The sequence below is a fragment of the Fusarium flagelliforme genome (genome assembly GCF_020744385.1).
Source record: "Fusarium flagelliforme strain FIESC 12 MPI-CAGE-AA-0113 chromosome Unknown B0J16scaffold_2, whole genome shotgun sequence".
In the NCBI taxonomy this organism is placed as follows: Eukaryota; Fungi; Ascomycota; class Sordariomycetes; order Hypocreales; family Nectriaceae; genus Fusarium; species Fusarium flagelliforme.
In genome coordinates this window covers 2,627,172-2,642,393 of record NW_025763504.1, presented here as the reverse complement: position 1 = coordinate 2,642,393, position 15,222 = coordinate 2,627,172, and the positions used below count along the sequence as shown (strand labels likewise).

At 49.3% G+C, this 15,222-nt stretch overlaps 8 protein-coding genes across 8 annotated transcripts; 5 read left to right on the top strand and 3 right to left on the bottom strand.

Moving 5' to 3' along the window:
• Positions 1-698: 698 nt before the first annotated feature.
• Positions 699-2,897, top strand: B0J16DRAFT_333357 (HAD-like domain-containing protein). The gene has a single exon (XM_046126817.1). It carries the CDS (start codon positions 1,104-1,106, stop codon positions 2,580-2,582), a length of 1,479 nt encoding a protein of 492 aa, XP_045986491.1. The 5' UTR covers positions 699-1,103; the 3' UTR covers positions 2,583-2,897.
• A 1,026-nt stretch (positions 2,898-3,923) lies between these two features.
• Positions 3,924-4,823, top strand: B0J16DRAFT_62788 (uncharacterized protein). Its single transcript, XM_046134202.1, has one exon. The coding sequence runs from the start codon at positions 4,019-4,021 to the stop codon at positions 4,745-4,747; it is 729 nt and encodes a 242-aa protein (XP_045986490.1). The 5' UTR covers positions 3,924-4,018; the 3' UTR covers positions 4,748-4,823.
• Positions 4,824-5,102: 279 nt separating this feature from the next.
• On the bottom strand, positions 5,103-6,229 carry B0J16DRAFT_316263 (S-adenosyl-L-methionine-dependent methyltransferase; the record flags this gene model as incomplete). The annotated part of the gene is made up of 2 exons (XM_046125304.1): positions 5,103-5,758; positions 5,806-6,229. The coding sequence occupies 2 exons, from the start codon at positions 6,227-6,229 to the stop codon at positions 5,103-5,105; spliced, it is 1,080 nt and encodes a 359-aa protein (XP_045986489.1).
• A 39-nt stretch (positions 6,230-6,268) lies between these two features.
• Positions 6,269-7,583, top strand: B0J16DRAFT_333354 (uncharacterized protein). The gene has a single exon (XM_046126816.1). The coding sequence runs from the start codon at positions 6,500-6,502 to the stop codon at positions 7,442-7,444; it is 945 nt and encodes a 314-aa protein (XP_045986488.1). The 5' UTR covers positions 6,269-6,499; the 3' UTR covers positions 7,445-7,583.
• A 521-nt stretch (positions 7,584-8,104) lies between these two features.
• B0J16DRAFT_380469 (uncharacterized protein) lies at positions 8,105-9,556 on the top strand (the record flags this gene model as incomplete). Its single annotated transcript, XM_046131076.1, has 4 exons — positions 8,105-8,161; positions 8,213-8,641; positions 8,690-8,812; positions 8,858-9,556. 4 exons carry the CDS (start codon positions 8,105-8,107, stop codon positions 9,554-9,556), a joined length of 1,308 nt encoding a protein of 435 aa, XP_045986487.1.
• Positions 9,557-10,487: 931 nt separating this feature from the next.
• B0J16DRAFT_62733 (uncharacterized protein) lies at positions 10,488-11,091 on the top strand. The gene has a single exon (XM_046134200.1). It carries the CDS (start codon positions 10,623-10,625, stop codon positions 10,947-10,949), a length of 327 nt encoding a protein of 108 aa, XP_045986486.1. The 5' UTR covers positions 10,488-10,622; the 3' UTR covers positions 10,950-11,091.
• A 464-nt stretch (positions 11,092-11,555) lies between these two features.
• Positions 11,556-12,474, bottom strand: B0J16DRAFT_62756 (uncharacterized protein). Its single transcript, XM_046134201.1, has 2 exons — positions 12,247-12,474; positions 11,556-12,184 (listed from the first exon to the last, which is right to left on the bottom strand). Exon 2 carries the CDS (start codon positions 12,028-12,030, stop codon positions 11,779-11,781), a length of 252 nt encoding a protein of 83 aa, XP_045986485.1. The 5' UTR covers positions 12,031-12,184; positions 12,247-12,474; the 3' UTR covers positions 11,556-11,778.
• A 333-nt stretch (positions 12,475-12,807) lies between these two features.
• Positions 12,808-14,622, bottom strand: B0J16DRAFT_262966 (uncharacterized protein; the record flags this gene model as incomplete). The annotated part of the gene is made up of 1 exon (XM_046123323.1): positions 12,808-14,622. One exon carries the CDS (start codon positions 14,620-14,622, stop codon positions 12,808-12,810), a length of 1,815 nt encoding a protein of 604 aa, XP_045986484.1.
• Positions 14,623-15,222: the final 600 nt, after the last annotated feature.

Genomic DNA, 15,222 nt, shown 5'->3' with positions numbered 1-15,222 from the left:
AGGCTTTGTCGAGGAAGAGAATAAAAAATAGGGTCCTCGGCAGTGGAGACAAGGATGATGTCAGAAAGGTAACCCTTGGCATGCATTTCTGCAGCTGTTATCGATATCTTCTCCACTGAACTGATTAATTCCCGTGGAAAAAACAGGCACAACACAGAAGGGGTCCACTGGAGATACCCACTTGGGAGCGGACTCTTCTCGGAACAACCGCCGCATGCCGCTCAATTGTCGAGATACGGCAGCAAGTACCTGTTCAGTACTGCGATAATAACCACTCTTCTGAGGCATATCTTGTCTAATGGTGTAACTTGCTAAGAGGGGCTGCGGAGTCTCGTTGACACAAACGACAACCTCACGTCAACTCCGCTATGACGACTGGCGCGGAAAGGCTGAAAGTTTGTTTACCTGCGAGGTTGACCTAGAGGCGTGTATCTTGGAACGGACAGACCCTGAGAGTTCAAACTGAAGGGTTTTTACACTGGCTGTCGCGGAAACGGTCAATGCCACCGCCTCAATTCAACGTGTCTAGTCCATTATAGTATAGTCTCCCTGTCATTTTTACTCGTTAGATAACGCAAACGAATGTGACAGCAAGTACCGCGAGTACCCTTACATGCTTCATCCTGACTCTTGCTGCCTCAGGTATTGTACGTGTACAATAACACAGCAAAAACGTACGTACAAACGGGCATTGACGGTGAACGACCGAGAAAAGAGTAGGGTCCCACTTCGGTAGCGCCGTTTGAGAGCATGGCTGGTAGTCCCTAGTCCCTGAGTAGTCCCAGTCTCATCCAAACGAGGCAGACGAAAAAGAGATAATGATGATATCAACACAGATGGGCGAGTTTTCACTCTGCAGCAAGGCGCGACAGAAAAGAACCGGACAGTATCAGAAGGAACCCGCAAGATAGATAAATACGGATCCCCGCCCCATTGAATCTCGATCTATTCCATCATCCTCATACTCAAGCACAAGCAGTCTAGTCTTCTGTGGTCCGTTCACTCAATACTTGATACCCCTCCCCCTCCAAACGACTGTCTCTTCTTATACATAAGCTTCTTCAACCTCAATCCTTCGACCCTTTTTCTTCTCTTCTTCAGAAATGTCTCCTGCCCACGAAGAATCTACCCCCAACTCTCCCAGTCACCTCCGCAAGATGTCCAACGCAAACGGTGATGCTAACGGTGTTGACCACCGCGAGTCCCTCGCCATCCCTGGCCCTGAGGATGGCAGCGCTCCCCAGGAGATTCCCGCTACTCGATCTTCCATCTCAGAGGCTGCCAAGTACATGCACACTCTGAGCGTGTCTCCTTCCATGAGGGACCGACGATCCTCTCGCAACTCTTTCGGCACTGCTCTGCCCATCCCCCGCAAGCGACAGTCTCGCCTTTCCTCCGTCCACCATGCCGACGGACGCCCCGCCCGCCCCGGCATGCCCCCGATCCAGCCTACCCGTGAGCTCCTCGTCGCTCAGGTTCAGGATCAGATGGCCGACAAGGTCAAGAAGGCCAAGAACATGGCTTTTGCTTTCGACATCGATGGTGTCCTCGTTCACGGTGACCGTCTGATCCCTGAGGGTAAGAAGGCTCTTGAGATCCTCAACGGAGACAATGAGCTCGGCATCAAGATCCCTCACATCTTCCTTACCAACGGATCTGGTAAGATCGAGACTGCTCGTTGCGCCCAGCTCGAGAAGATCCTCGGCAACCCTGTCAGCACCGACCAGTTCATCCAGTCCCACACTCCCATGAGTGCTCTGTCTGAGTACTACAGCACTGTCCTCGTCGTCGGTGGTGAGGGTTACCGCTGCCGTGAGGTCGCCGAGCAGTACGGCTTCCGCAATATCATTGTCCCCAACGACATTGTCGCCTGGGACCCTACCATTGCTCCCTACCGTGTCTTCACTGAGGAGGAGCGTGCCACCTCTCGTCCTCGTGACTTCACCAAGATTTGCATTGAGGCCATCATGGTCTTCTCTGACTCGCGCGACTATGCTACCGACATGCAGATCATCATGGATGTCCTCCGCGCCAAGAACGGTCGTCTCGGTACCGTTGCTGAGGACCCCGTCGCTGAGCGTGTCCCCATCTACTTCTCCCAGGGTGATCTCCTCTGCCCTACTGAGCACCCTACTCCTCGTATGTCTCAGGGTGCTTTCCGCATTGGTCTCGAGGCCATGTACAAGGCCCTCACCGGTGCTGACCTTGAGCGTGTCGTCTATGGTAAGCCCGAGTTGGCTACCTACAAGTACGCTGACGATGTCCTCACCTCCTGGATGGGCGAGATCCACGGCGAGGAGCGTCTTCCCGAGAACATCTACATGATCGGTGACAACCCTGCCTCCGACATCGTCGGTGGAAACATGTACGGATGGAACACCTGTCTCGTCCGCACTGGTGTCTTCCAAGGCGGAGAGAATGACATTGACAACCCAGCAAACTTCGGCGTGTTCCCTAACGTTCTTGAGGCTGTCAAGAAGGCTCTCCGTGCTCAGTTGGGCGAGGACTTCAAGTGCTTCTTCGACGAGAAGATCAACCCCGTTCTCCATGGCGACGCCAACGACGGTGCCGCCATTGTCTAAATTCATTCTTCCTGATGAGTTTGAACTATTTAACGCAACTTCTACGACTCTGCTTTATCTTTAACCGGCGTTTGGAATGGGATCTGAAAAGTCTACCGACGAATTTGATCATGGGACTTTTGGCATAGACATAGCGATATAGAATCTTGATATCAATTAGCATAGATTGAACGTGTTGCGAAAAGACCTTTGTCGAAGACGGACGTCTCGGCAGAGTGTCTTGTTTCATCAATTGAAAGCAAATTCCGAAAACGTATAATGAGCCTCATCCATGTGACAACCTGTCCCTTGCTTTGAATTGACTGTGCGTCGAACCTGCAGCGTTCTTCAAGCTTCTTTCTTTGTTACTTGTCGTGTCCGATCGGCAGCAAAGCTCCGGTGTGGTGTGTTGAATGCACCTTGGCAAAATCACCATGATCCATGATCTCACATTCACTGTATGATCGGCAGAACTTTTTTTTACAGTACTTGGCTGGCAAGGATAACTACCGAACTTAATCAAGGATGATCACCCTGTAAAAAACCTTGGAAGTATCCGTACTCCGTACAGACTACTGTAGAATCCATCGCAGCAGAGGTGTCGATTATGAGCTCAGCGATTCAGTTCTTCTCTGGTGGCCGTTTTGGAGAAATCCGACCGTTTAACAAACGGAAAGACATACCATGCGACATCACTGGCGTTAGGCTTTGTTACAGTGGATGATCCCCTAGAAGCTCCACAACTAGTTGGAGCAATGACATGGAGTCTGGTCAAGATTTCTTGACAGAAATACCAAGACCCTCTACTGCAAGTCGCATGATAATTGACATCTTAAGCTCAGGGTAAAGAAAATAAATCGTCTAAGAGCAGGCTCAAATAGCCGGTAGCTGACTTGCCATATGTATCATCTTTGGCACAAGCAGTCACAGTTTTAGCGTCATAGAGCTATATTTTCTGCATCATGAGCTCCAAATTCCCATGTCATCAGTGCAAATCGTCTTACCTCACTCGAATGGATGATCGATCACAATCTTGCTTCCCTCATCAAAGTAAAGGACGCTCTCCGACTTTACGTAAATTTAATCGGAGTTTAATCGAGCTGGATTACATAAACGCCCAATATCCTCAGCCGGAAAATCCGATCCGTTGCTGACGATTTAGGAGAGGATACGGATAAGCTGACGAGACTTCGCCTGTCTCGCGATTCGCGAAATGAGAGCGATTAGGTACGCGACGATGAGAATATCCTCAACGGATGAATTGGGTAATTGAAGCTGGCCATTGAAGAGAATGCGAATGCGAGTATTTGCATTAACTCTTTGTAGGATCGAAATAGTTGATTATAAAAGGCGATGAGCTTTCATAAATTGAAAAGCTCATCTCATCACTCACTCACTCGCGATTCATTTCACTTGAAACTCATCTCAGTCTTCTTACAATCAAACTACAGAGAATCATGGTCCGAATACTCTCAGCTCTCCTCTTTGGAGCTCAACTCCTGTCCACCGTGACATCCCATTCCATCCTCAACATGCTTCCACGCGAGGGACAATATCCATACCCTATAGTGGGAACCGATGAACCAGCAGACTACGCAACCACTGGCACCTTTCTGAACCACATGGCCATCAACACGCGAAATCTCACAGCGAGCATAGAATTCTATTCAAAAGTCCTCGGCTTCCGCAAAGTGTTCACACTACAGATCACCAAGGCATATTCAGTCACGTACCTCGGTCATGCTCACGGCGGGAAAAATGGAACAGGCTACCAAACCGCGCTGGAAATGAATCGCGAGAAGAATAATGCCGAAGGTCTTCTTGAGATTTGCTATCTTGATGTTCCCGTCAAGAACATCGAGTCTGGGGCTCAGCATCCCAACACATTTGGTCATATCGGCATCGTCGTGCCTGACATCCAAGCATTTCAAGAGCGATTGGACACCATGCCGGATGTCTCTGTTCTCAAGAGGTTTGGACAGCCGTTTGTCGAACTCGATACGAAGAATGTGGTTGGTCCTGCTGTTGGGTTATTGCCTGATCTTGTTGAGCAGCTTGACCAGGGTGAGAGACAGGCTATTGTTGACAACTTCGGACAGAGTGTTAAGCCTCTAATCTTTATCAGTGATCCTGATGGCAATTTTATAGAGGTTCAGCCTCAGGAAAGTCCTTCGTTGGTTGGATAGGCTTATACAATCTACTGGGCTTCTGTGGAGGAGATTTAGTTGGCACTGGTCTGGAACAGGCACATATCACGCCTCCATTGTCAATTAATTATATGCTGGCTTTTATTAGTAGCATTCTAGTATAGACAGTCTTCATCTTCATGTATCAGGCTTCTGTGTGGTTAATGGGGTTGGAGGTACGGGAGTGTATAGCCGTTTGGGTTCAGTGTTACTTGCTCATCCGAACGGCTTATATGAGTCTTGAGGCATGTCACGCGACACCTAGATAGTAGCAATATGAGATAAAATAGACCAGAGCAGTATGCGAGCGCCGCAGTGTTGGATATTAGCAACATCACAATCGGTATAATTATACCTAATAAGGCTTTTGGGCGCATAAAGAGTGGAAGTGAACATACGAGTGGACATCAGTTCTCATCAGGTCTTTGCGAACCTTGACAAGAAAGACTTCAACTTGCTCGGGTGTCCACCCCAACCCTCGCGTAAAAGGCCCCATAGTGATAGCCTGGAGTCCATCGTAGATGACACTCCTATTGTATAAGCCGATTGTCTTAAGGTTCTGATCCTTGGGCCAGGGTCCGACGGGCACTTTCTTAATCTCGTGGCGGATATTGACAAAGCCAGCTTCGCGGAGTCGATCGGGATTCTTCCTTGCGGCGTGCATATCGATCCCAAATTTCTCCAACCCAGCCCTGATGTTATCTACCATTTGCGGTGGTGTATAGTCTTTATCCATGGTATCATCGTCGCAGCCATATTCCCAGCGAAATTCTGGCAGTTCAATCCACCCACCGGGTTTTAAAGCAGTATAAATTTGCTTCAACAACGCAGGCCAGTTTTTGATGGCGGTGGACATGTGTCGCAGATGTACGAGATCAACTGAGTTCGCCGAATCTAGCCAGGGTGCTTCGGCATCGTCGACGATAAATCTGACATTGGGAGGAACCCATGGAGGCTGGATTGGACTAAGGTCGATCCCGGTAACTTCGGCGCTGGGGTATTCGTCTCCCACTGTATCGCATTAGCTCAGGTCGTTTTCCAGCATGCAGAATGCTTACTGTCAATTGCCCAACTGCCCGTGCCCGTTCCGACATCGATGATCTTCTGTGGATTCTCGATTGGCGATCTATGAAGATTACCGCCGAGTAAATGCACCGCGACAGTATGTTTCATATCCTCGCGCTCCTGTTCGGGAAGATCGTTGGGAAATTGGTATAAGCCCTCTTTAAATTTATGATAACGTCGACTATTCTCGAATTGGTAGTCGCGCACGCTGGATGACATGGAAGTCGATTGCGCGGAACCTGCGGTAGAAGCGTAGCCATCGTCTGATGCGACTTCAGGGTCTTCGTTCGGTGGAGGAGACGTAGGGCGATCGGCCTCGATTGGAGGATCGTGCTGCGGCGAGTCGGAGGCTCGAGAGCTTGCCTCTGCTGGCTTTTGTTCTTCTGCCGGCCTTTGTTCTTCTGTTTTGTCGGCCATGATAATTGATGATGGAGAATGGAGTATGCTTGAAAGTGGATTGCTTTTCGCAGTAGTTATATCCGGCGCGGAGACTCTACCTACCTAGCGTGGATCAGATCATCACCGCTAAATTTAGTCCGGTAGTCAGTCCACTTCACTTCACCTCCAGGCGCGTCTTTTTTAGCACGTCACGTCTGCTTGTCTTATGCTGTTGGTCGTGATAACCAACGACCACGCCTGATTCTCTCTGCTTGGCGCTGTACGTGTGCTTCATTGGACGACTCAGCAATGGAATCCTTTAATCTGTCTCTTGCAGATGGCACGGTCTTGACGGGAATCTTCAATATTCCCTCGTCGCCACTGACGTTGAAGTATCGTCCGTTGGTCGTTGGACTGCACGGCGGCTGTTATACCAGCGAATATTTTGATGTCACACCAGAATACTCAGCCAAGGTGCATAGTGACTCCCTGTCGGTACCCTTTGTCGCAATTGATCGGCCAGACTATAAAGGTTCGACCCCCGTGGGACCTATTCCCGAGGGATCATCGTATCCAGAAGAATGGGGCAGGCGACTGCATCAATTCATTCTTCCGGCTTTGTGGAAAGGATATGGTCTGACGAATGAATGTACATGCATCGTGTTACACTGCCATAGCCTCGGTACGGCGGGTGCCGTCGTGGCAGCGGCCATGCATGGTACTGAATCTGACCCTGCATACCCGTTGGGTGGCGTCGTTATTTCTGGCTTTGGGTCATTGTTGAAGGATTCAAGTGCCCATGTTTCGCAAGACCCGCCACCTACTCATCTGAACATCCCTGTAGCAGTCAAAGACAAGACTCTGCTTCTTCCAGGTACGGCAGACGAGTCTGTGTATGCGCAATCGGAGCGCATCGATCATGCTATCCCGTTCGAGGAGCTTGCGGCACTGAGAAGAACATGGTTAGCCACGTGGAAGCAGAAATGGGGCGCCAATATCACTGCGCCTGTTATGTTTGCTCTGACGGACAGAGACCATTACTGGGATGCGACGGATGAGCATATGAAGGACTTTGCGGAGGGATTGCCGAAGAGCAAGAGGGTCGATTTGAGCATCTTGAAAGGGGCGCCGCATAACATTGAGCTGAGTTACTGGGGCCCTGGATGGTATGCAAGAAGTTTTGGGTTTGCGATTGAATGTGCTGTTTCACTCGCGACCGAGAGGAGAGAAGTCGATGGAAATGGCCATGCATAAGGCTGTTGGTTGTAAGGAAAGAGCGCTGGGGTGGCTGATTAGGTCCCCTCACAGTTACACAAGCGACAAGACACGAACATGGATACAAAAAGATACAGAGATACACGAAGTCAGACGAATATACACGCATATTACACTTTTCTTACAATTCTGTTTCCTCTTTGCTTCGAGGAATGACTTTGAGTGTCTACATGTAACGGACCGTGGTGTTTCGGCTTACTTCTCTCAACCCTGGTCGACTAGTCTCCAACTGTCCAGTCTTTGTACACCTCAATCACAGCGGACCGAACGGGTAGGGCTGGCCTCAGATTATGCTTAATTTCTTTATCGTAAATTAAAAAGAGCAACGGAACCTCTGCTCTTACATTCATCTCACCTTGGCTCGTCACCCAGCTATAGCTTGGCGTCATATGCCGGCTTACATTAATTCTCCATGGCGGCACATATGTACGTTATTGTAATCCTGACAAAAATTCACGCGGATCCGAGAAAGATTCTATCCTCTTCATTGGCTGGCGTAGTATGTCACGATCCTGTCAGCAAATAGTGCTAAGATGTACGTTCTCTGCTTACATAACACTTGGGATCCCATCTCCAACTCCTGCTCATGAGGATACTATTCTAGCCCCTTCCATTCACAGAAAAGTTGGGGAATTAGCAATGGTCGGTGTTCCGAGTAGCAGAGGTTGCAATACCTGCCGAAAGGCGAAGAAGAAGGTAAGGCAAGGCCTCACCCAAATCCAAGATAAACCAACTAACTTCCATGAGTGCGATCTAGCAAAACCGAAATGTGGACGTTGTACAAGAGTTGGGGATAGCTGCACGGGAGGTGGTTTGCAAAGATTCAGATTCCATGAGTACAAACCTATCACAGCTCCCCCATCCAACGGGACAACGCAGTTGGCGTCAGAATTCGTATCTATGATAGGAATAACCGACGAGCGATACAGTTTCGAACTCTATGGACCGAGGTTCTTTAAAGGCTTGCCTCAACGATTTGGTTCACATGCTGCTTTGGATGATATGACTTCAGCAGTCATTGCATCGTTTCAGTCAGTCCGTCTTCGGAAAGAATCTAACTCAAAGGCTCTAGCTTTGTATGGGAAAGCTCTGAGATCATTGCAAACGTGTTTGCAGGATTCGAAGCAGCCTGCAATGCTCAAGTTGGAATTGGTTATTATGATGATGTTATGTCAGGTATGTCTCGAGAGAAAATCATCACGCCTGAGCTAACGGGATTCTTAGCTATGGGTTGAAAACAAGCACGCCAATAAACACCGGGGCGTCATAGCTTATCTGGTAAAGGAAGTAATCACGCAGGGAGCCGTTATTGATTCAGACGATCTTCGCGGGTTTTGTCTACAAGGGGTAAGTCGACTGTCCACTTGACAATAATCAACTCAAACCTCTTAGGTATATGCCGCACTCTGTGACCCCAAGGTTGAACTCGGCCCCTGGTACTGGGATGTCGCTGTCCAAGACACCATCATAAAAAGACCATATTACTACGAGCAGGGCCTGTACTGCTTCGAACTAGGGGCAATAGGAGATCTCCCCGTCTTTCTTCGAGATCCAGAACGATATCTCTACCAACTGAAATGCTACTACAACATGCTCTCACAAGAACGACCAATTCTGCGAGATCAATACGAGAAGGCGATACCATTAGCCCTGGCTCCGAACGCCAATTCTCTAACAAGGATAAAAGCAATAGAATACGCTGCAGGGCACTCGATTCTTCTCATTCAAACCGCCCTAGTCGGTCCGACGATCGAACCATTTGGCGTTCTTCCGAACTATACACAAGAATTTCACCAGGTCTGTGACGAAGCGATAGTTCTAGCACAACAGTGCCAGACATTCCGACCATGTGGTTCTTCTTGGGCACCGGAATTGTTGAAGATGGTATGGGCTGCTTTGGAAGATGGATATCGGCATAAGGAGCTGGAGGAATTAATGGATAAGTACGCTGAGGATGTGCAAGGATCAGATTATCTAGAGGAGGCGAAAGCAATGAGGAAAGGATTTGATCAGTTAGGTTGGAGTGATAAGCAGAGGTTTTTGTCTGATACGCAAGATGGCCAGGCAGCTCCGCCATGTGTTATACTTTGATCTACCATGAACACTGTCGATATCAGGAATGAAGATTTTGGACAATGAGAAAAAAAAAAAAGATGTGATGTCTTTCCATGGCCAGAAGGTTTGAAAAGACAGGCAATGACTTGGCTGTCAAGCCCAACAGGACTCTACGCTGCCAGCTCAACACCAGACGCTGTTCTTACAGTTCGATCAATCCAGCCCATTAAACTGTTGCCAATTTTAGCCGATAGCAAAAATAGCCCAAATAAAAAAAGCACCCTCTTCCCTCACGAGAATGCTGCAATCAGCGCTAGACAACATTATGCACACCATTAAAGTCGTTTGCCTATTCTCCTCTTGGCAAAACCTCCGTGACCGCAAAGCATTCCCAAAGTTGACGATCGACCAGGGTCTTTTCAGCTCTGTGACGATCGTAGGGATATCCATGTTCAATGGCGCGAAGCAGATAATGACTTATCCTTTATGGGTGTGATTTGTACGAGGAGCTGGTAGTGCTGTATCTAAGACCCTGTATCAGCCACAGCGCGCTAAGACAGACCGCGTGCCCCTCAATTAATTGATGAGTTGTTTGTCACTGCCCAAGAGATGGGATCTCGAGATCGGTGAGATTTACAAAACAAGAGTTTAGGTATCTCAATGTTCGTTAATATTTGACTCGAATTTTCTGTCATGATAAGTACGCTGTTATTGCGACAAAAGACATCATGGCCCAGTCCATATTGAGTGCCGCTCACAAGAAGCAAAGTGACACCACAACCCTTCACGATATTACCCAACCAACTAAAACCAGCTTCAACCACATTGATCATCTAGCGCTTCACTCAAGCTGCAGTAGCTTCACTTCAACCCCTGTCGTGGCGGTCTCGAGTTCCTTGGACACAGATGCTTAAGCTTAATTAAGTGCTTAATCCGCCCAGCCCTACAGTATTTGAAGTCCCCTACTTCCCCAGCCTTGGCCCGTTTGACTCTGCTTTCTTCTTTGCGCTCAGCCTTTACCTTGTTCATCACATCTATCTTGTTCATCGCTACCAAGTCCTTACTAGCGACCAGCTATCACCAACTGTCGCAACACCTGCTCATGGCTGACAAGTCCATCAACAACAACACAGCTGTCGAAACACCCACAATGACACCCGACAAGTCATCATCCGGCTTCCTCAAGTTCTGCGCCTTCATCGATGTCATAGCCAAGCTCCTCATCGCCGGCGCGCTCATCGGCATCCTCGTTGTCATGGTCCAGTTCAGCTCTTCAATCGATAAGCTCCTCGAAGGCAATGCCAGCCTCAGCGTTAAAGTCTGGAGCGGCGACGGCGCCTTGAGAATTACACCCGCGTATAGTCAAGCGTTCCAAGTCAATATGCAGAGCTCTTTCAATAGCCCGCTATACTTCAAGGCGGTCAATTAAGGAGGATCGGGTCGGGAAGGAGTCGATTTTGGTGTACGGCGATGGGATAGGCATGGAGGTCGGTATGGAGTTTCGCATGTGGATGAGACAACTGCTGGTTCCTCTTCATATCTGCAGCATTTAGTTATGACAGTGCTTATTGCAGAAAGTAGATGCGATGTTGTAGCTCAATTGAACATTTCCCAACACCATCCCAGAACACATCAAAGCGACACCCTTTGACAACCATCGCAAGGTAGAGTGGATCGCATTGAAGAGTCGACGTTTGCGACAACTCTGTTGTCCTCATAAGTGGCATGACAGCCAATGTGGCGGTGAAACCCAAAAGCACATGAAATGGAAACGGGTGATCTTGTAACAGTATAATTTAGCAGTAACAATGCCATGAACTAAAAAAGAAAGCAGAACTATAGGTGGTCTAAGTAGAACAACATGCGAAATGCCTTCCGTGCCTGTAACTAACTGATAAACATCCATTTATTTGCATGCGCCCAGAATCTCGGGCTCGTAGTCGGGTAAAATCGGTGGAGAATCTCTGTTCGCGCCCGATGCACGTGATAACCCGGAGCGTGACCACTGTCGGCCCCACTTGAGCCGAGGGGTTTCGAACGCCGGAAAGGAGGAACGCCTGAGCAAAGGGAAGAAAAAGTGTGTTTCGTTGATGTATAAGGATAAATGCGCCGTCTAGATCTTGTCTTCGGTGTATATATGTCCTTTTCGAGCCGTGGTAGATGATGTGCTTTGTGCTTTGTTGTGTCGTGCTTTATTGCGTCGCGTTGGCTGCCGCCAAAGGATCCTTGATCTAAACCCCCCGAAGTCGGCTTTACGCTCAGGCCTTCCACGCCACAAGGTTACCGAGCATGCCGCGAAGGCTCTGGCGATTCTCTTCGAGAACAGCAGGTTCTTGTGTTCGCTCGACTTTGTTCTCGACGGCTGTGAGGACACGGAGATGCTCCCTCTTGAGCGCTTCGAAGTCGTCGTCCAGCTGCTTGTGCCATGGGTACAGTACACCAACTTGGAAGCTGAGCGCCGAGCTGGCGACAACAAAGTTGGTGATGGATAGGGCGCGTGTGATGATCATGGTGACTGACACAGAGTTTATTGTTGGACTTGAGTTGTTTAGAGGTTGAAGTTGGAATGGCGGCAGACACGGGAGCAAACACAACAAAGTGAGGAAAAAGAGGAAAGAAGGATATCGAAGTCAAGAAAAAGTAAGAAAAATAATAAAAAGGAGTCTGACAAAGAGACGGTTGTCAGAAGAAGAGCGAAAAACGGCCAAGACCCCCCGCATACATACGTGACATCGGGTCGGTGTTTCCAAATTTATCCAAAAAGGTAATGAGCCCGCAGGAATAAACAGGAATCGCAGTCTCGGCTCGCGTGAGCATGGATGGTTCTCGACTCTGACAAGTCACCTTATTCTTGATATTGGGCGTCAGGGGTGACTGTTAGTTGTCAAATGAGATGGGTGCCCGTCATCTGAACAGCGGATTCACATGTCCGCAGACGAGGCGTGACGGTACAACTCCCTGATTCCCCACATTTGACAGTCCCGATTCTGTACGAATGTTGTATAGAGTTTGGGCTCAAACTCTCTTGTAAGCGAAGCTCAAGTCGAACGTCTCTGGCATTCGCTAGTCTGCTTCAAGCATTGGGTCGAACAAACGTTGCTTCTATGGACGTTCTGGTCTGGACCGCCATTAACCGTCTGTGGAGCTCGCTAGGACATGGTTTCCACGTGTTTGAAGCAAGGCTGCATTCGGTTCGCCGGAGCTACCGATGGACTCCATTTTCCCGTACCGAAGCTGGGTCCGCAAATGACAAGCTTCCGTCTCCGTCTCCGTATCCACCCCATAATCTACCGTCCCTTAGAATCCATGTCGCTCGGATCGTGAATCCCGGACCCTCCAATCCATTGATCCATCGTCAATCCTGAGCGATAGTGAGCAGCTACGTGATCTGTCCGCTCTTCCCAACTGTTCATCATGGCTTGACAAAATCCGCATTGGCTTTGGACTGTATCTTGTCGGTGTTGTAGCAGACTCAGATCCGGTTTCCAACCGTCCCATTTGCGACATCCATGAAACTTGTGTAAATGCTGCCACAAATGGTCCTTGCGTGTGAATTTACGTTCTGAAACGGGTCTTTCGGCGCAGGTCTCAAACTCGTGAGCCTGGATATGTTCATCACTGGGCGAGTCTTGACCACAGAATAGGCATTGAGGACCTTCCTGATTCATGCGCCAGACCAAAAATGATTGGTCTGCCGTGACAGGCAATGCGCAAACCCAGGAGTCGAGGCCAGGCAAGTGAATTGACCTCTCATGGCGTACCCAATCATACTTCTTCTTGAAGCTTTGTCGACAAAAGGTGCACTGGAACGCAATGAGCTTCTTTGACCTGGATCTTGACGATGTGGGCCTGGAGGCCGAAGTCCCTTCCATCACTGAGCTACTACCGGAACGCGAAAGAAGGTGAGCCTCTCTGGAACGGAACGAGTAGCATGAAGACGCCGAATTGGAAGAAGCCTCGTGCAAAGTAGACGGCCAGAGGGAGTCATTACTGGCAGACGACCCCGGTCCAGATCCGACCAAATCGTCGCTATCCACCGAACTCTGGCCACTGGATTGAGCAGCTAACGCATTTTGGATCGCTGTCGCTGAAGCTGGTTCCTGATCTGGCGGAGAATTCTTCCAGCGATCCAATGGTGACATGTTCTTGCGGAGGTAGTGTGGCATGGGGGATCCCGGTGCAAATCCTTGGCGTCCCCGGCTCGGCGATGCGGAATAAGTTGATGACATTCGATGTCGCCTTCTGGTGTTGGCAAACCAATTGACTACCTGGCTTCTACTCAATCCCGACTGTTGAGCGAGGTCAACTTTTTCTTCTTCCGAAGGGTAAGGATGGTCTAAATTCGACAGGTACCAATTGCGCAACGCCCTCGTCTTCCTCACTGAACGGGTGTTTGTTCTTTTCCCGGCGAGCGCTGCTGCCGAGAAACCCTGTGAAGTCTGGCTTTCTTCAACTGTAGCTGGCACGCCCATGATACTGTGCTCACTGACACCATGCAATCGGCCAATGACTGGTTCCAAAGTCTCGAAGTCTGAGGGTTCCCTCTTTTTACGACCAGAAAGACTGCATTCTCGGAACAACGCGACACAGCTCGAGCATGATTTGGTGGGGTTTGGATTGGCGAGAGTCGTTTGTAAAATAAGACATTGCAGGCGTGACCGACGACAATTCGAACACGGCGCAGATGGTCGACTTGCGCCATTCTTGATGAAGAATTCATCGATGGTTGTCAAAGGTGTCTGAATGGGATCATTTGTGGTTGGCGAAGGTGCAGGAATTCCCCAATCACTACCTGGTTGATTCAGGAAAGAGAAGTCCGGGTTGAGATCTTCGGCAGAAGCAGACGCAGTTCTTGCCTGTTGGAAGTCGCCATTCCAATCAATTGGGATATCTGTAAGTTGCGGGGAATGAAGATCGAACGCATCCTGCGGGTTCACGGTCTGTGGGATTGGCTCGACAAGATTGACCCCCCAAGGCAGGGAAGCTGAAGAACTCCGCGATTGAGGCGCAAGGTTGTCGTCAATTTCATCGTAAGGTAGTGTCAGTGCTGAGTCGTCGCCTCCTGTGAACAGGATGTCATCGATGGTGAGTTCTATCGCCATGTTGATCGAAAAGCAAATGTCGCGCCTTAGAGACGTCGGCGAATTGATGGCAAGACATGTGAAGATGAGTGTTGGAGTGGAGTTTTGAGCAGCGTCACGAGGAGGAAGTCGCTCAATGGAGGCGACTTCGGGCGGGATTAGTCACAGCCGCGGAGTACACGGCAGGTGCAGCGGAAACCACCATTTTTGGTCACCTTGAAGATTTTTTGGTGTTTTCGTTTCTCCCTACTTCTGCGATTATTACATTCACAGTCAGTCCGATCTGGTCGCGCCAACATGACAGAGCGCTTGGGCCCAAACTCACTGTGGAGGGCGCTGTCCTGCAGCGTCTCAACAACTGGAGGACCCATCATAGGGCTCTCTTGAGCCTGGCCATGGCTGCCGAAGCAATTTGAGTATGAAACAAAGGGACCAAATGTTAGTACTGCAAATGAAAATTAGATCCAGAATAATAATATGGCGATGACAGTATTTCCTACGTAAGAAGCGATATCGCAAAATTGCGCAGTTGAGTTAACTTGAACAGCCAACGTAGCGGGGCCAGTCAATATCGGTTGTAGCCAGAAGGCGCACTATCACTGTAGCTTGGGCGCATTCATT